At 42.9% G+C, this 20,199-nt stretch overlaps 1 protein-coding gene across 1 annotated transcript in view; it reads left to right on the top strand.

Annotated features, from left to right (window-relative positions):
- The first annotated feature begins 5,435 nt into the window (after positions 1 to 5,435).
- Positions 5,436 to 20,199, top strand: part of LOC137623205 (ATP-dependent DNA helicase Q1-like) — a 42,267-nt gene continuing 27,503 nt past the window's right edge. The window contains exons 1-2 of the mRNA XM_068353919.1: positions 5,436 to 5,528; positions 13,965 to 14,135. Coding sequence (XP_068210020.1) covers positions 5,486 to 5,528; positions 13,965 to 14,135 — 214 coding nt within the window. The 5' untranslated portion in view covers positions 5,436 to 5,485. The remainder of the gene's footprint in view (positions 5,529 to 13,964; positions 14,136 to 20,199) is intronic.

Raw genomic sequence — 20,199 nt, 5'->3', positions numbered from 1 at the left:
TTGAAGGTAAAGGTGTCGGGTTTATTTGTTTTCTTTTTCCTCTTCTATTAAAGGTAAAGGTGTCGGGTTTATTTTTTTTCTTTTTCCTCTTCTATTAAAGGTAAAGGTGTCGGGTTTATTTGTTTTCTTTTTCCTCTTCTATTGAAGGTAAAGGTGTCGGGTTTATTTTTTTTCTTTTTCCTCTTCTATTAAAGGTAAAGGTGTCGGGTTTATTTTTTTTCTTTTTCCTCTTCTATTGAAGGTAAAGGTGTCGGGTTTATTTGTTTTCTTTTTCCTCTTCTATTGAAGGTAAAGGTGTCGGGTTTATTTTTTTTCTTTTTCCTCTTCTATTGAAGGTAAAGGTGTCGGGTTTATTTGTTTTCTTTTTCCTCTTCTATTGAAGGTAAAGGTGTCGGGTTTATTGGTTTTCTTTTTCCTCTTCTATTAAAGGTAAAGGTGTCGGGTTTATTTGTTTTCTTTTTCCTCTTCTATTAAAGGTAAAGGTGTCGGGTTTATTTTTTTTCTTTTTCCTCTTCTATTGAAGGTAAAGGTGTCGGGTTTATTTTTTTTCTTTTTCCTCTTCTATTAAAGGTAAAGGTGTCGGGTTTATTTTTTTTCTTTTTCCTCTTCTATTGAAGGTAAAGGTGTCGGGTTTATTTTTTTTCTTTTTCCTCTTCTATTGAAGGTAAAGGTGTCGGGTTTATTTTTTTTCTTTTTCCTCTTCTATTGAAGGTAAAGGTGTCGGGTTTATTTTTTTTCTTTTTCCTCTTCTATTGAAGGTAAAGGTGTCGGGTTTATTTTTTTTCTTTTTCCTCTTCTATTGAAGGTAAAGGTGTCGGGTTTATTTTTTTTCTTTTTCCTCTTCTATTGAAGGTAAAGGTGTCGGGTTTATTTGTTTTCTTTTTCCTCTTCTATTAAAGGTAAAGGTGTCGGGTTTATTTTTTTTCTTTTTCCTCTTCTATTGAAGGTAAAGGTGTCGGGTTTATTTGTTTTCTTTTTCCTCTTCTATTGAAGGTAAAGGTGTCGGGTTTATTTTTTTTCTTTTTCCTCTTCTATTGAAGGTAAAGGTGTCGGGTTTATTTTTTTTCTTTTTCCTCTTCTATTAAAGGTAAAGGTGTCGGGTTTATTTTTTTTCTTTTTCCTCTTCTATTGAAGGTAAAGGTGTCGGGTTTATTTTTTTTCTTTTTCCTCTTCTATTAAAGGTAAAGGTGTCGGGTTTATTTTTTTTCTTTTTCCTCTTCTATTAAAGGTAAAGGTGTCGGGTTTATTTTTTTTCTTTTTCCTCTTCTATTAAAGGTAAAGGTGTCGGGTTTATTTTTTTTCTTTTTCCTCTTCTATTGAAGGTAAAGGTGTCGGGTTTATTTTTTTCTTTTTCCTCTTCTATTAAAGGTAAAGGTGTCAAGTTTATTTTTTTCTTTTTCCTCCTCTAATAAAGGTAAAGGTGTAGGGTTTATTTCTTTTTTCTTTTTCCTCTTCTATTCAAGGTTCCTGGTTCCTTATTGCTCACTCCGCAAAATAAGTTTGCGGACACTATCTCTTTATAGATAGGTGCAAAGCTTTTAAGCTTATTCTTATTATTGTTAAGTTTATATTATCTATGCCTTAAATAAATTAATATCGTAATGAGATTCTCAATCTTTACTTTTATTCCATTCTACCTTGAAATTAGATAGGATAAAACCTGGCTATCATCAGTTTTGGCAATCTTTGGACTTCTTAAATTTTCTTTTATATGCATTGCCCTACTTATAAATGCATCCAGATCCCTGCTTAGGATTTTTCAGCGTACCTAAGCTCATGTCTACATTCATTAGCTGTCCTAATTTTGGACATAGAAATAAATGTTCGGTAGTATCTTCTTCATCTTTGCACAGGTCACACAAATTATCCTCATATTTTCCCCTGAAATTTGCTTTAAGTTGAGCATATTTAATCTTGCTTTCATCACAAGGGATACCTTATCCAGATTCATTTCTCTGATATAAGGCAGTGGAACATTTCCTGTAATATATCTTAATTTTTTCATTGCTTTTATTTTTTTCTTCAATAGTTTCTTCTATTTTTTCCATAATTATTTGATGTCAAGCTGGGACAAGAGACACACGATGGTGGAGGCATGTGGTTTATTGCGTCTTCAGATACAGACTCACTCCCGTTGCTCTCTGCAACCGGCACACTGCCACACTCACTTGGCGCCTGCCCGCCATGGGAGAATATATCATACTTGCAGGTACTCCATCAACCCCCCCCCCCGAGATTAATTCATGGGTATACATGGAGAGGCAATGATAAAAAATAATGCGTGGATATACATGGATTAAATTGGGTGCATGTGCAATAATAGGAAGACAGATACATAGCTGTCTGTAGTGTAAAAAACAATGGGTAGGTGATACATGTTCATAGAATAATATGAGAAGCAAAGACAATAAAAATATATGCAGGTGCTGCTGTAATGTACGTGATCACATGTAGTCATCCATCCACGCTGGCCTTCTAGGGAAACTGCATGGTGCTCTACATTTCTTGGCGTCACTGCCGAACTGTTGGTGGTAGAAGCAACATGCCGGGTTAGGCCTAGGGTTCGGTCGCGTCGGTTGCGGTGGTTTCTTTCTTGATAGAATGTTGATCTCGTCGTCCTCAAGGGCCATTGCCGAGGAGTCTATGGAAGAGCAGCTGCTGAAGGAGGAGAACGGAGGCGGTGTTGACGATGATGCTCCGAGGCGAGATGCTTTGGAGGCCTCGTGGAGCTTTTGAGCCTTCGACAGGAGTTCGTTCATCGGGAGCGTGTCGACGTCTGTCAATTGGGCCCGTACGTCCTTTGGTAGGCGTCGAAGAAAGATTTCGCGAGATAAGCTAATCTCACGTTGTCGGCCATTGCTGTCTGTTTCGGGGAGCATAAGCAGGCCGGTTAGCTCGTCCCACGCCTCGAGAGGAGAGGTGTCAGCCATGGGCTTGCCGGCGAGGTCCAGTACTTTCTGTACCCTTGCTGAGACAGAGAGGGAGTAGATACCGATGAGTTTCGTTCTCAGGTCGTCGTATGAAACTTGGCCGGCCTGGGCGTCGAGCCATGGGGAAATCTTGTCGAATACCTCTTCAGGTATGGAGGTGAGAACGATGTCAGCCTTGGAGCAGGAGTCGCTGAGTCTAGTGACGCGGAAGAGTACGTCCGCTCTCAGGAACCAGGAAGCGGTGTTGTGTTGAGAAAAGGGCGGCAGTTTGACTTTGGGCGTGGAGGCGAGGCCATTGGGTGCGATGGGCGTGTTGCTTCCTGCATCGTGGCCAGACGACGAGTCGGCGAAGAGGTGAGAAGTTGATATGTCGGTTAAGCTCATCCTACTGCTTTACGTTCACCGAAGTGTGGGAGAACCAAAGGCAGGCTCGTGCCTAAGGTAACGGAGTATGTAGAAGGTAGCACGGCCGTAATAAGTCCGTTAATGGCAAAGCCAAAACCGCTGATGCTACTTTCAACTCCGGGGTCACCAGTTGTAAGGACAGTGAGACAAGCGTCACCAAGATCAACTGATACTTCAAATGTGCACGGAAGTATATTACAAGGTGCGGACGGAAAGGTAGGATGACGCTGGCGCCAAATCAGATTGAAGTGCCCGCCAAAATATATGTGTTTCTTACACTTACAAATATATGAATTATGGGTTAACAGAAACATGTTATGAAATGATACATATATCAAAATGTAGCTCTGGTGGAGCGGAATATATATACATGGGAAACCACAGTGTGGCGAAAAGAGAATTCAAATAAATAAGTAGTTTGTCGATTTTCTGGACGACGAAGGGATCGGTGTCCTTACAGGTAAAGATGTTTAGTTTCAGTTACAGTTATATTAGAATAGAATAGCAAACAGCTTAAACTCACGGTCCCAGTTTAGGGTCGATCTGCTGCCATGTGAATGCGAGGCAAACACCTAACTGCCTATAAATTTACCATTGAATTGATAAGTTAACATTCAATTAGATGGATGAGTGAAAGCACTCAAAGTGAGTAATAAACCAACGAATACTTGTACTGTTTTGTCTTTTCTTCCACATCAGGTTTAATACTTCTTTTTTCTTTTCTATATTTGTTTCAATAAATAAAAATAATCCTACTATTTTCTTTACGTCTTCGTCGTATGGTTGTTGAAGCTCAATTACTTCATTCCTTTCTTTTCTATATTCTTGGCAAAACAACAAAAAATTTACCAAATCTTCCTCCTCATTTTCACAAAAATCACAATTTACATTCCCCCATTGTGTCTATTCACAATACTTAGTTTTAACGTATTATTTCTTGTGCAGAGTCCACGACACTGTAAGATTTGTTAGGTTGAAACCAGTCCGGTCGTCTTGACAAGTTACGTAATTGGTACGACTGGCTAGATTAAAACCAGCTACGTAAATTTAGTACATTCTATTTTCTCGAGTTTCTTTGAAAGGGTGATATAATGGAAAGGTTAACAGAAAAATAATAAGTATTAGATCCTTATTAAAGTCTTTACCAGTTGTGTGAATAGGCTTAGTGTTGCTTTGTAATGGAAGAAGCATAGACCTAGTGTTTAGATGTACTGATAGGCCTAATTTTAATTCTAACCCTAGACCCAGCATTAAACTACGGTAATCCTTTATGTAGACCTATTTGGTAAGGGGCATACCCCATGGTGGTGATAAACTTACGTAAGATTGACTAGAAACAACTGTTTTTAGAATGATTTATTGTTAATTTGTTCTCATTTATTTATATCCTCATTTCCTTATATCCTCATTTCCTTTCCTCACTGGGCTATTTTTCCCCTATCGGAGCCCTTAGGCTTATAGCATCTTGTTTTTCCAACTAAGGTTGTAGCTTGGCTTGTAATAATAATTTTAGAGAAACAGACTAAAGAAAGAAAAATAAGAGGAGTCAGGAAACAGAATCCATGTGGGAATTCCAAAGTGGTTTTCTTTTATTTGTTGATCCCATTTTTCTGACTGTGTTCTGCTCGCCTACTTCGATACAAATTCCTCAATACTTGTTGGTCTTTTATGGAAAAAGGAAGTTATTAATAAATCTCTCTCTCTCTCTCTCTCTCTCTCTCTCTCTCTCTCTCTCTCTCTCTCTCTCTCTCTCTCTCTCTCTCTACTACAATTACTTTGAAGATATTATCTCTCTCTCTCTCTCTCTCTCTCTCTCTCTCTCTCTCTCTCTCTCTCTCTCTCTCTCTCTCTCTCTCTCTCTCTCTCTCTCTCTCTCTCTCTACTACAATTACTTTGAAGATATTTTTCCTGATATATATATATATATATATATATATATATATATATATATATATATATATATATATATATATATATATATATATATATATATATATATATATATATATATATATATATATATATAAGAAGATAAACTTTGCAGGCGCCGTTGTAAAGGCTTTGCCTCACCCCAGAACCTGAACCTGAATAGTTGTTTACAGTTTACTAAAGGTGTTTTAAAATAAGAATTTTTATATTTTCTCATAGACATGGATGACTGTGTAGTAATACCCACCGAGAAAACATATCAAGGTAAACGCCGTCCAGCGATATTAGGTTAAGATAGATTTTCTTCTTTTTTAGCAAACTTTCTGGGTCTGTCAATCCATCGTCTTCTCTTCCATACCCTGCCTCTTTCCTCTAGGGTCCCATTCTCTCTCGTGATGAATGGGATTTAGTGTATAACTGGAGGCTATAAGTATTATGTAGAAGAGTATCTCTTGGGGTGGCCGTATGATAGCGGCCACCTATATGTATGATGACGGCTGACTTGAGAATACCGCAGTAAAGGGGGTCGCAGTGGCCCGTTAGCCCACCAGTTAGGTAAGTAGGTAAGGACATGGCTTGTAGGTTAGGTTAGGCGGGGGAAGTTTAGTGTAGCTGGTGTCCATATTTTATACTTGCTGGAGGAACTGGCCGCTGATATACAAAGGCTCCAACACAGCTTGTAGGTTAGGTTAGGCGAGAAAGTTTAGGTCAGTTGTTGTCCAATTTCTATGCACCCGCGAGGAACAGGCCGCTAATATATAAAGGCTCTCAACTCTATTATGGCACCATATGTGTTGGACTTTACTATAGGTGGCATTTTTAATTGGCTTTTGCAGGTATTATTATAGAAAAACATTGAAAAAGCCTTACTGATAAAGGAATGCGGTTTTATATAGAAAAACTGGTTCAATGATAGAATGATGCAATATTAATTAGGACATTGAAACTCGCATAATTGAATAGATCTTTGCAAAAACATTATTAGCGAAGTTACAGATTTTTATGAAATACCCATTTTGCTCCATTTTATTGTAATATCACATATCCTCGGAGCCTCCTTCCAGTCAGTAGTTCAGAAAAGCATTGACAGGTGGTGCTTCTGCCATAAGTTACTCATTTAAACAGAATAAAGGCCCAATGTTTAATATTATGAACCTCTTTTTGGGCTCAAGCCATGTCGTCCTGATGGAAGGTTCCTTCAGTAGCTTCCTAAGGGTATATATGACTACAGTAGATATTCCCAGAGAATTAAACTAAAGTTTTCACAGAATTCTAACTTCTAGCACGAGTACCCATAAGGTTTCCCTTTAGGATATCGTATGATAACAGGGGACGTATGCTTGACACGCCACATAACTATCTGCCCCCCACATAGCGTTAACGCTTCGAGGGGGAAGAGTGGTAAGTTATGGGAGGAGCCGTTACTAAGTTCTCCTCCTTCGTTACTGTTACGGTACTCTGTGACGTCATAACCGCCGCCATCTTGATTGACGTCAACGTTGCGCGCCTTCCTCATTCTTTCTTACGTAGCGTTTATGACCAGGTGCTTTTCCCAGTTGTTCGCTATGTAATTCATCATGTCGCAATCTTCTGCCTTGCCTTCTTCTGGAAAGTTGAGTACCATATTGTTGTATTGTAAAAATCAGCTCTGGCCTTAAAGTAACGCCTTTTTATCTTAAAATACCATGTTTTGTGGCGGAGCTGTGCCTTGACCGGAGGCGTTGTGACGCCGACGCTGTTGTTTGCTTCGCATGCTTTATTTAGTTAGCTAAAACAACCTTCCTGGTCATATAACTAATTATCAGCATTAGTTATTTAGTCTTCATTGCTAGGAATTAGTTATATTATGCCGATAGTATTCATTTTCGGCAAATGCAGGTAGCCGAATTCGTATGCTAGATTGCTAGCCTAGCCCCTAGGCTCGATAGCCCAGGCATTTTTTTTTTGTTTACTTTCATGCATGATATAATAAGTGTTCCTAGTGTTAAATTACAAATGAAGATGTTGGGCATTTATACATATAAAATTCAGTGATTGCACATGTTTTTTCGCCTTCTAGGAAGTATACTAGGGGTTTCGATGATCTTGGTAGTCGACTCCCTTGCCCCTAACCTAACGCTAGGGCTTTTGTATACTTTCTCATCTCCCCAGTTACCTTATCCAAGGTAATCTCCTCCCTCTGAGGTAGCCTAGACTACGTCCTAGCCCTCCTTGCCTTGAATCGTATTCAAGTGAGGTTAGGCTAGGATTTTCTTTACCCACTCTTAGCCATAGTACATGAGCTTTGAGTTTGGGTAAGAACCTCAGAGTACCAGTCGTTCACCCCCAGCTACCCCATTAGGTGAATGAACTCTCCTCTTGGTCTCTGCTGGTCGGCGAAGGTGGGGGGGGCTCTGCCCTTCCACCTAGTCCACACCTGGTAGGGTTACAACCCTTTCTCCCTGTGGCCCAGCAAATTGTCCTACACCTGTCTTAGGATGGTACATTAGTGCTGTACCTTCACTGTGCTAACCTACCCTAGGCTTGAGAATGAATTCTTCCTACACCTGGGATAGTGCTGGCACTGAAACAGAAACCCCCTCCCCCCGCCCCCCCCCCCCTTCCCCCCTGGAGTGTCGGTGAGGGCTCACGCCTTTTCCTACACTCCTTCTCAGGACCCTCGCCCCTCCCCCCCCCCCCCTCTGTCCTTTAATGTTGGCCTAGCCATCACACCTCTGTCCACCATTTGTGCCGGCGGGTTGTGGGGTCAGCTCGGTCTTTTCGTTGGTTAGTCCGAACTACTAGGCTTCCCGCATATAGTCGAACTATGGGATAGCATACGACAGGTCGGTCTGCCAGCGGAAGACCTCTCTATCTTAGAGTGTTCTTCGGTCCTCCCTTGGGCTGCCACCCAAAACTTCAGCCAGCTGCCGGCTCTGTTGCGGCTGGATGAAAGGTTGCCACCCTCTTCCTTTCATTTGAACACTCCTTCCGGAAGAAGACGAGTTTAGGTAGTGAGCTACTGCCCTTCCCTCTTTCTTCTTCTATCCTTTCTCTCTATTTCATCAGTGCCGGTCCACTGCCACACTACCCTGCCGGCAACAGCCGTCAACTTAACGCGGTATCCTCTCTGTCTCATTGATTGACGTCAGTGTTGGAATACCTTCGCCGGTTGCTTGCCGACTGCCGGGGGCCGCCGACTTGCTGACGATCTGCCATCATCCTGAGGTTTCGCCCTCTCTCTGCCACATAGTCTGATGGCTGGGAGGGGTTCCCCCTCGATGGAGATTTGCCGGTGCCACCTAATCATACTACTTCAGTGGACCGTCACCTCTTCCCTGCCGGCCTCGTGCCGGCAGTGTCTATTGTATAGCTATATACGATAGCCAGTACATCTATGGTATAGTACATACCCTAGTCAGAAAACTATGGTGTATAGTTGTGCAGTAAATTCTTCTAGCATACTCTGTGCATCCATGCACAGTCCCTTGCCGGGACCTATCTGAATTGGGAAGAATCCCTTCTTCCCCTTTCTTTTATGCTGAATGAACTCAGCTCCCCCTCTCACCATGACTAATACCCTGGAGGAAGTCTAAGCTATGCTTTATCCATTGTGGATATTCCTTCCCCCTCTTAAAGGCTCTAAGGAGCCCCTAGAATTAGTTGTGGTGTGGGGTCACGGCAATTGGCTGAGCGGGATGTACAAGTATGTGTCTTTTCTGCTTCATTTCCAGCTTACCTATCCTAAGCTTACACTTAAAAAGGAATCTTATATTGTAAGTTTAAATAACTTTAAGACTTATCTAAGATTACTTTAAGTCAATGTAAAAGACTTCTGTAGACTCATGTGCCCCTTTCTTCTTTTACAGGAGGAGTACATCCGATGTGAGAGCGCCTTCTGTAGCGTTCGGCGCCCGGACTTCTATGGCCACCTGGCGTGCCGAACCCACGCCAGCTGTTCCGTTGCCCAAGGGACTCTACGGTATTGGGACCCGCAGGTTTGCACTGTTTGTAAAGACCTGCTCCATGAGGCGTTCGAGGACCCCCCATCGGCGGAGGCCAGGGACATCGCCCGAGAGAAGCTATGTAAATGGGTGCGTGGCTTCCAAACGAGAAGATGAGAGCTTTGCTCTTTCCTAAGGCATCTGCTGATGCTGTTATCCCCAAGCTAGAGATCCCCTTCGTCCAGCTGATGGTCGAACCAGATTTAGTGGAGCGGATGTCGGAAGTGTTGGACACCACTGAAAGGACCCTGATGGCCGAGGGTCGAGAAGAGGAGGAGCACGCGGAGGTTCCTGACTCCAAGGGCGATGGCGGCCGCGCCCCCTCTGTTACTTCCGTTGCTATTTCGGAACCCGTCCCCTCTACTTCTTCCAGTTCCACGCCGGTGGTAGTGGACAACCAGGGTAGCCTCCAGGCCTTGGTGGCACTCTGGATGAGAGGTTTCGTAAGAGAGACGAAGACCTTAATTGGGAGATCCTCCGTCTGTCGAAACAGACCCCGAGGAAGATCAACGTTAAGGATCTTCCCCCTTGCTCAGTGACCAACCCATGGAGGCATGCAGAACACATGCTGATCACTAGTGGACGTATCTTCGTCAATGATAAGCTAGGTGCCATCCCCCTTGAAGAGGTGGAGTTTTGGCCTAGCTTTGAAGCATACCCGGACTGTTACATCCGTCTCAAGTCCGAGCCAATTTCCAAGGAGGAAACCGAGCCTAAGGAGGTCATCGTCTTTGACCACGCAAAGGCTCAAGCTCTTCTGGCCGGCTGCCTCAAGAGTAAGGGCTACACCAACTCCAAGGTGCCAACCCTAAGCAAAAAACACCCGTCCTTTCTTGCTCCTGCCACCATGGTGTTCCCCTTCGCGGAGAAATCCCTGTTGGCAGTGTTGAAGGCGGTGGAGGAAGGGAAACCCTGCCCTACACTGGAAGAATGTTTGCCCCTCTCCCTCGCCCTCCCTCCCGATGACAAGAACTGGAAAGACATCCAGTTAACTTTCTCCGTAGGAAGGTTGGAGGCTGACATCGCTGGACGGCAGTTCAATGAAAACCTCCCCAAGCTCTCTGAATACCTTCTGCGTCGGGAGCTGGACACGGAGGAGAGGCTGGCTGCCTCCCTCTCTCTTCAGGTCCAAATGGAGACGATGGCTGGGGACACACGGACCCCAGGCTTCTACATGGTCTTGGCTAAGACCAATCTCGCCACCCTGACGAAGGATTTCTACAGCTTCATCAGGGCCTGGAGAGTTTGTAGAGAATTCGTGTTTGCAGATGCCACCGTCAAACACAAACCCCGGAAACTGATTTCCTCCAACATTTGTGGGAAAGACCTCTTCCCTAACGACCTAGTGAAAGAGATCGTTTACAGAGCTGCCACGGAGAACCGGAACCTTCTCCACAAGTGGGGCCTGTCGAAGAAGAGGAAATCTTCTCAGGATGAGGGCCCCCAACCTAAGAAGAAGGCCAATAAGCCCAGACCCCAGCATCGTCAGGCTAAGTGCCAGTTTCTGGCACCCGCCGCTACCCAGTTGCTAGCTCAGCCCCAACAAACCTTTCAGCTGGTCCCCCAGCCAGTGGTGGCTCAATCACCAGTCTTCATGCCAGCCTACAAAAGACAGTCTACTTCCATCAGGATGACATGGCCTGAGCCAAAAAAAGGGATATCGCATAATATCAGAGGACGTATTCTTGACACGTCGCATAGCTATCTACACCCCTTATAGCGCTTTCGCTTCGAGGGGAAAAAGTGGCAAAAATTATAGGAGAGCCATTATTAAGGCAACGCTCTTACTGTACTGTAAACAGGCACCACCCTGCCACCGCGTGGCGCCATCTAGCCATTCTTTGTAGCTTTGTAGGTGTTACAGATACAGTACATTAGGGAGGGATTCGTTATCCTTTTGTCAAAAAGAGGGCGGGTCCATCAGGACGACATGGCTACCTCACCCAAAAATAGATTTTTCGCTTCACTCAAAATCAGGCCATGTCGTCCTGATGGAAGTTTACCAGGGCATTAATGTATCTGTGGATTTTCAATAGTGCCGTTCATCTCGAGATAAATTTTCCTTTGGTCTTCTGGACCTAGAGACGCTTGATGTTACCGTTATACGTCATTCAACTGATCATGGAATATGTCAGTGCTTCCTGCCCCCTACAGGGAAGAGTTTGGGTAGACTAGGAAAAAATCCCGAGGATTGTGAGTTCAAGGAACAGACTAGCAAACAGTTTGTATATTAGTGTCATCATATACATAAAGCATAGTTTGTACTTAGATGGTATTGATCTCTGTAGGTTACTGAAAACCTCCCGAGTCTTGTTGTTAATAGAAACAGACAGGTTTATATACATGTAGGAAACCTTAATTCAGTAAGATGAACAGTTTATTACAATCAGTCCTTACCAGGTTGCTTGGAACAGTAATAACCTTAGTTCCCAATGTTTTCCTAAATATCAATAGGATCAAAAGACGCTCTGACTTTTATTCATAGTTTTCGTCCCTGTTTTATCTGGAGAAGGGCACTCAACAAGGCTAGAACATCAGTCAACCTCTCAAGGACTCTCCTAGCTCCGCTATGGCATTATGCAGAACGGTCTCCAAACCTTTTGCAGCTCCTGATAGAGTCTCCAAGAGAACCCTCTCCACATAACAGACAACCCACTTCAACAACTACCACAAGCTATAGCTTTACTATGATTGTACGCCTAAAGACTACCCAATACCTCCTTGCGAAAAGGTTGTCTAGATATCTGAGGAATTCCTCAGCATCAGTGTACCAGGCAGTATCACGTCTTGTGTGGTTGGTGTCATGTGAAAGTGTCTCTCCACTCGATACCTCGATTCCAGCAATAGCGGAATCCTCGAATATATATAAGAGGAAAAGACCCCCTATTCAGTTTCGACAGGTAAAAATGATCACTCAACCTTGATCCTTCACCTTCAAACTGAAAGAAAGGGACACCCTCTTATCGATAGACTTTTCCTAACTCATACAGACTTACAACTTGCCTTTTCCCAGTTGGAATTGAGACCTTCCTCTCAGAACATGGTTCAAATCTCCGATCCCTAAAGGGACTTCCTTATGTTCCACTTCACTAGGCAACAAATTTTCTCCTGATTTAAGAACACAATGTTCCTACACACTCGGACAGCAACCATACGAGTCAAGGAACTTCATGGTCTCTCTTTCGACATCACCCATTATTGAGAAGGGCGAAAGACAATGTTCTGTTTCGTCCCTGAGTATGTCTCCAGACACAGTCTCCAGAGGTGACAGATCCTACATAAGTCTCAATTAGGTAATGGACGATCCAGATCATCCGTTACTGTACCCAGGGTAAGGTATGAGACTTTACCTAAAGAAAACGGCAACAGCCTGCCGGGTCCCTCCTCTTGTCAGCACTGGGAGAGACTAGAGGAGGATCACCGAAACATCTTCTCGACATGGTGACTCACAGTGTCAGGGGCATAACTATGCCCCTGGTCCTTCTTAGCAGATTACTCTGTGACGCAGGGTTTTCAATTAAGGATGTACAGTAAATGTCCCAGATGACTTTCACAACCTTTCTCCAGCAAGACATGACCCACAGGAACTCGATACGATCTCTATCAGTCTGGTGGTGGCTGTACAACAGCTGATTGTATACCTCAAGCTCCTTATTGGACAAGTAGCAGAAGGTTGAGGGCACTGTTACCCAGTTTTAGTCTGCGTGAATGAAAAGATTTGACTGGCCCTTATTCTTTTCTTCATCCTACCCTCTCGTGGGGAAAGCAGCATCCTGAGTTTTCTGCATAAGCTGACCTCAAACCACTGCAGGTAAACCATGCTCCCTTGTGTACCTAGTATTAAGCTAATACTGTTGCATCCCCATACCCTGGCGAGGTGGTATTGGGAATTCTTGGTTACGTCAGGTTTTTCCTACATAGACTCGGAATAACTTTACTTAGACAGTCACACTTCTGCACGTCTCAACACACAGATTGCGTAGGCCGCAGACCTTACATAGCAAGGTTTAGCGAGGGCAGGGACTCCTTATTTTTGAGTACTAACATACTCGGATAAGGAGTCCCCGGGCAAAGCCAAAAGCCAGATTGGCAGGGACGTCCACCCTTCCTAATGGGTGAGTCACCCCTAATAAATAGCGTGGTTTGTATTCCAGTTACAGAACAAATGACAAATTCGTAGATAATTTGTATTTTTCCTAACTATACAAACCTTAGCTATTTATACAAACTTGCCCGCCATCCCTTTCCCCCTTGAAGTCCTATCTCCAAGCAAAGTGACTGAATCACAGGTGTGTGAACGGGAGTGGTAGCAAGCTACCCCCCCTCCTACCCCCGCTAACTAGCGGTGTGGGTAGTTAACCCTCGCTAAATTTTAATGGCTCGTCATTTCAGCTCCACCAAAAGTATAACCCCTAATAAATAGCTAAGGTTTGTATAGTTAGGAAAAATACAAATTATCTACGAATTTGTCATATTGGTCTCCATAGTATCATCTTGTCAGCTATTCAATTTGTTTAATGCTGCCTTTAAGAACAAATCTTTTTTGCTAAATTTATTAGAAATAGAAATCATAGTTACTGATTGACTTGAACTACTTGTGAAAATGATAATGTGAATACTTGGAATATATATTTTAGAAGTACAGCATAAGGATTACTGTATCAAGTCAGTTTTATTATTATTGATTTTATAGTAGCCACTGTACATTATTTTTCAGATCCAGAGACAGAATTAAAGAATGTTAACAAAGAAATATCCACAATTACAAGGGAGATTCAGTTGCTGGAAGGTCACAAACAACGATTAATTAAAAAGAGAGAGAAATTGAAAGATGCTCTTCAACAACAAAGTTCTGCTCTCCTTGCACAAAAGGACTGGGAAAGACAAGGTATGTAAAAATCACTATTTTAGTATTCTATGTTTTTGTAGTGTTATTAGATGAAAAGGCTAAGAAATAACTCTAACCATTTCTATTCAGTGTTAAAAATCATATGCTAGACTTTCATTCAGATAAATTTGAATATCTACTGCGGTGTTATAATTTCAACCATTCATATCCAACATTAAAAGTCAAGTACTGTCAAATATAATTTTCAGAAAAGGCAAACAACTGCTGTGGCTTTGCCTAACCAATCCCATACAATGAAGGTATTTGAGACAACTGAACTTGATGGAAGGTTCCTATTGGTAGCTTTCTAAGGGATATTTGCTACAGTGATATTCCCAGAGAATTAACCTTTAGGTCTCCAGAATTCTAACTGCTGGCGCGAATATCCTTAAAATTTCTCTTAAGGATATCGCATAAATCAGGGAACGTATATCTTGATACGACACATAGCAATCTTCACCCCGAATAGCGTTTTCGCCTCGAGGGGGAAGAGCAGCGAAAAACAGAAGGGGAGCCGTTATCAAGGTTACCTTTCTTCCCGTACTATTACGAGTATCCAAGATGGCGCTCATTCCTTGTAGCCTTGAACATGGTGCTACAAATATAGTAGTTTCGGGAGGGATCTTGCCTAAGCCTTTTCTATGGAAAAGGAGGGAGGGTCCATCAGGACGACATGGCTATCTCACCCAAAAATAGATTTTTCGCTTCACTTCAAAATCCATTTTTTTTGGCTCAAGCCATGTTGTCCTGATGGAAGTTTACCAGAGAATTACTAGAAAGTACTGTATCTGTGGATTTTCATAGGTGCCTTAACCTTGGGACAATTTTTCTATTGTCATGTGGACCATTGAGACATATGACGTTACCGTTATTCGTCATTACCACTAATCATGGACCATGTTAGGGCTTCCTGCCCCCTACAGGGAAGAGTCATACTAGACGGTAGAAAAGGGGTCTCAAGGTTTGCATATATTGTATGAACAAACAACGGATTTTGAGCGAAGCGAAAAATCTATTTTTGGGTGATATAGCCATGTCGTCCTCATGGAAGGTACTTATAAGTAGCTTCCTAAGGGATATTTGACTACAGTGATATTCCCAGAGAATTTACCATTAGGTCTCCAGAATTCTAACTCCTTGCACGAATATCCTTAAAATTTCTCCTAAGGATATCGCATAAATCAGGGGACGCATATCTTGATACGACACATAGTAATCTTCACCACGAATAGCGTTTTCGCTTCGAGGGGGAAAGTGGCAAAAATAGAACTGGAGCCGTTATCAAGGTTACCCTTCCTCCCGTACTACTACGAGTATCTAGATGGCGCTGCATGTCAACCCAGCGTGCTATTCCTTGTAGCGTTGAGCATGGTGCTACAGATATAGTAATTTCGGAAGGGATCCTGCCAAGGCCTTTTCTTGTAGAAAAGGAGGGCGGGTCCATCAGGACGACATGGCTATCTCACCCCAAAATAGATTTTTTGAGCATTTTTGGGCTCAAGCCATGTCGTCCTGATGGAAGGTTACCAGAGAATTATTAGAAAGTACTGTATCTGTGGATTTTTAAAAGTGACTTAACCTCGGGACAGTTTTTCCTTGGTCATCCAGACCATTGAGACATATAACGTTACCGTTATACGTCATTACTGCTAAGCATAAACCATGTTAGTGCTTCCTGCCCCCTGCAGGGAAGAGTCATACTAGATGTAGGAAAGGAGTCTCAACGTTTGCATATAACATATGACCAAACATAGCATCAACTACTGTACATACAGGTCTTGCTGTATGTATGACTAATTGGAACAAGCATTACCAGATAATGTTTGTAACACGTATAAGAACAAAGGTATTAGCTATACATATTGTTCGTAGAAATATATGCAGTTTATTAAAGGATAATAAAACGGATTTTGAGCGAAGGTTCCTGATAGGTAGCTTCCAAGGGATATATGAACTACAGTGATATTCCCAGAGAATTTACCTTTAGGTCTCCAGAATTCTAACTCCTGGCGCGAATATCCTTAAAATTCTCTTAAGGATATCGCATAAATCAGGGGACGTATATCTTGATACGACACATAGCGATCTTCACCCCGATTAGCGTTTTCGTCTCGAGGGGGAAGAGTGGCAATTTTGGAAGGGGAGCCGTTATCAAGGTTACCCTATTCGCCAAATTCAAGGTGGCAGTCATTCCTTGTAGCATTTAGCAAGGTGCTACAGACATAGTAGTTTCGGGAGGGATTCTGCGAAGGCCTTTTCTATTAAAAAGGAGGGTGGGTCCATCAGGACGACATGGCTATCTCACCCAAAAATAAATTTTTCGCTTCGCTCAAAATCCGTTTTTGGGGCTCAAGCCATGTCGTTCTGATGGAAGTTTACCAGAGAATTACTAGAAAGTAGTCTATGTGGATTTTCATCGGTGCCTTAACATAGGGACAATTTTTCTATGGTCATGTGGGCCATTGAGACAAATGACATTACCGTTATCCGTAGACTTAGACTTACTGTATATTCTTCTAAGAAGTCTATACTGTACTGTCTCTCGAGATCCCAAACCTTTTCTTTACTGTTAATGAGAAAAAATCATGAGATGAAGGTTTTGGGTTTTCTGTGATGAAGCGAAGACAGTCGACTTCTGTACTTGTTGAGTCAGAACTGGGTCCGGCAGAGGGACCAGCCTTAGCTTCAGTTCCAATACTAGAGGGAACCAATTGCTCTTCGGCCACTTGGGAGCCACTAGAGCTGCCGTTCCCTGAAAGGATCTCAGCTTGTTGAGGACCTTCATTAAGAGGTTGGTTGGAGGGAACAGGTAAATCCTGTTCCATTTGTTCCAGTCGAAGGACATGGCGTCCACCACTTCCGCTAGAGGGTCTTCGTATGGGGCCACGTAACGAGGTACAGTGGTACCTCTACATACGAATTTAATCCGTTCCAGAACCAACTTCGGATGTAGAAAATGTTCAGATGTAGAAACGAATTTTCCCATAAGAATACATTGAAATAGGATTTATCCGTGGTTGAGCCCAAAAACCTATGATAACTTCTTAATAAACTACTACACATAATTTTCCCATGAGAATAATGCACACTAAATTAGATAATAGACATGTAAATAAGAAGAATTATCAAAAAATGATAAATAAGAAACGGATTTTTAGCGTCACTTTACCTTAGAAACTCCAGCGCAGGTGTTGTTAGTCTTGCTACGCAGAGAGGAGACGGACGGGCGGCGAGGAGGTAGAGAGGTTAACTACGATAACGTACACTACCGTAACTTATTCTAACTTACGCTAAGTGAACTTTAACATAACTTAGCTTATATTTTTTTTATTTTTATATTTTTTTTTATTTTACATTTTCTTTTTTTCTTTTTGATGATTACGTAATTTTAATCACTTTCACTCTGTACACTTAAAATTGACTGAATTTCTTTCGCTTCACTCTTTTCCGTTTTCTTTGTTTCACTCTCTTCCGCTTCGCTCTTTGCCGTTTTCTTCGAATCACTTACATCCTCTTCATCACGAGTTCGCTTCGCAGTTTTTTTAAAGAAATTATCGATAGATAATTGCTTGGTACGGCTTTTCAGAATGTTTCGAAAGTGAGTTAGGCAAACATCATCGAACTGCGAAACTACACGACAAACCTGCAATTTCTTTGGATGGTATTTGTCGATGAAGTCGACCACGTCTTGATATTTTCCTAACACCTCTTTTATATGCGCCGAACCTAACACATGTTCTACCTCCTCGCTCCCTTCCTCGTCATCACTCATGTGCTCAGACATAGCATGGAGTTCCTTGAGCTCATCCGTGGTAAGTTCGTTGTGATGTTCGGCGACGAGTTCCGTAACGTCATTTGCGTCGACCTCCAGACCCATGGACTTGCCAAGGGAGACGATTTCCTCTACGGCTTCCGCTGCACCCACCACGGGATCAGGTTCGGGGTCAAAACCTTCGAAATCTCGGGAAGAAACTGCATCAGGCCACACCTTCTTCCAGGCAGAATTGAGGGTCCGTCGAGTTAATCCCACCCAAGCCTGATCTATGATCTTCAAGCAGTGCACGATGTTGAAGTGGCTCCTCCAAAATTCACGCAAAGTTAAGTTGGTGCTTTGCGTGACATTAAAGCACTGCTTAAATAAGTGCTTGGTGTATAGCTTCTTAAAATTAGAGATGACTTGCTGGTCCATGGGCTGGAGGATAGAGGTGGTATTCGGTGGAAGATACAGCACCTTTATGAACTTAAATTCATCGAAGATATCATCTTCAAGTCCCGGGGGGGGGGGGGGGGGGGGGGTGAGCGGGTGCATTGTCAAGGCATAGCAGGCACTTTAAAGGCAATATCTGTTCATGAAGATATTTCTTCACAGAAGGGCCAAAAACTTGGTTAACCCATTGCACAAAGAATTGCCTAGTGACCCAGGCCTTCGAGTTGGATCGCCAGAAAACATGAAGCTGATCCTTATCGATGTTGTGTGCCTTAAAGGCCCTAGGGTTCTCTGAATGGTAAACCAGTAAGGGCTTGACTTTAAAGTCCCCGCTAGCGTTGGCACATAGGGCAAGAGTCAACCGATCCTTCATTGGCTTATGCCCAGGCAATTTCTTCTCTTCGGCGGTGATGTAGGTTCGACTGGGCATCTTCTTGCAAAACAGCCCGGTTTCATCACAATTAAAGACTTGCTGCTCTACGTAGCCTTCTTCCTGCACGGTCTTTTCGAAGTTCTTGACAAAGTCAGCTGCAGCCTTTGTGTCCGCACTAGCAGCCTCTCCATGGCGAACAACTGAATGAATCCCGGACCGTTTCTTAAATTTCTCGAACCAGCCACGAGATGCCTTGAAATCATCTGAGGAAGGCTCAGTTGAACTCTCCCCAGCATCACCCCCAGACCTCTCCTTCAAGTCCGTAAAGATGGCGTGCGCCTTCTCGCAGATGACGGTCTCGGTGATGGTGTCGCCAACGATCTCTCTGTCCTTGATCCACACTAGCAGAAGTCGTTCCATCTCTTCTATGATAGGGCTACGGCATTTTGAAATTATGGTGATCCCCTTAGAAGGTTTCACTGCTTTAATAGCTTCCTTCTGTTTAAGGATTGTCGAGATTGTCGACATATTACGGCCATACTGTTTAGCAAGTTCACTCACGCGGACGCCACGCTCATGTTTTTCAATAATTTCCTGCTTAACGTCTAAAGAAAGCATTTCCTTCTTACTTTTCTCACCACTACCACTACCACTGGCAAAACTAAGCCTTTTAGGACCCATACTTTACGTAAATTACCGTTAAAGGATGCAAGTAAAAAATCACGATTAAAACAGAGTTAATAGCAGAACGCACAGAGCACAACCGCAAGAAGCCGACGAGCACAGAGGACTGACCCAAGCCGCGCTAATTGAGGGTCCCTCCGAGGTCGAAGTGCTGCCTTCTATCGGCGGAAATAAAAAACACTTCAGGCGCTATGAGCACCGACTACGTGTACGAGTATTGTTTACTTCGGGTGTCGAAAAAAAAATAAGGGTGTAGAGTAGGAACGTGTTCGAATTGTACTTCGCGTGTAGAAAAATTCGGATACAACCATACAACCGGTACGACGAAAATTGCTTACTTCGTGTGTCGAAATAAAATTCGGGTGTAGAGTCAAAAATTTGCTCGAGTTTTACTTCGGATGTTGGAAAATTCGGATGTAGATACATTCGTGTGTAGGTTCCACTGTAGTTTCTTGTTGTCGCTCGTCGCAAAGAGGTCGATCTGCAGTTCTGGGACTTGACGTAAGATGAAGGAGAATGATCTTGCGTCGAGGGACCATTCTGACTGGATAGAGCGTCCGCCGTCACATTGCAGAACCCTTGAAGGTGAACTGCTGATAAATGCCATCTCTTCTTTTCCACTAAGCGGAAGATGGCCTACATCACTTGGTTGATTTGGGGTGATCTCGATCCTTGATGATTCAAACATCTCACTATCACCTCTCTGTCTAAGATCAGTCTTATATGGACTGAATGTCGAGGAGACAGTTTCTTCAGCGTGAGAAGACTGTCATGGCTTCCAAAACGTTGATGTGGAAGGT

This window comes from Palaemon carinicauda, chromosome 30 (assembly GCF_036898095.1).
Source record: "Palaemon carinicauda isolate YSFRI2023 chromosome 30, ASM3689809v2, whole genome shotgun sequence".
Lineage (NCBI taxonomy): Eukaryota > Metazoa > Arthropoda > Malacostraca > Decapoda > Palaemonidae > Palaemon > Palaemon carinicauda.
The sequence above is the reverse complement of the archived record's forward strand: the minus strand, read 5'-3'. Positions and strand labels throughout refer to the sequence as shown.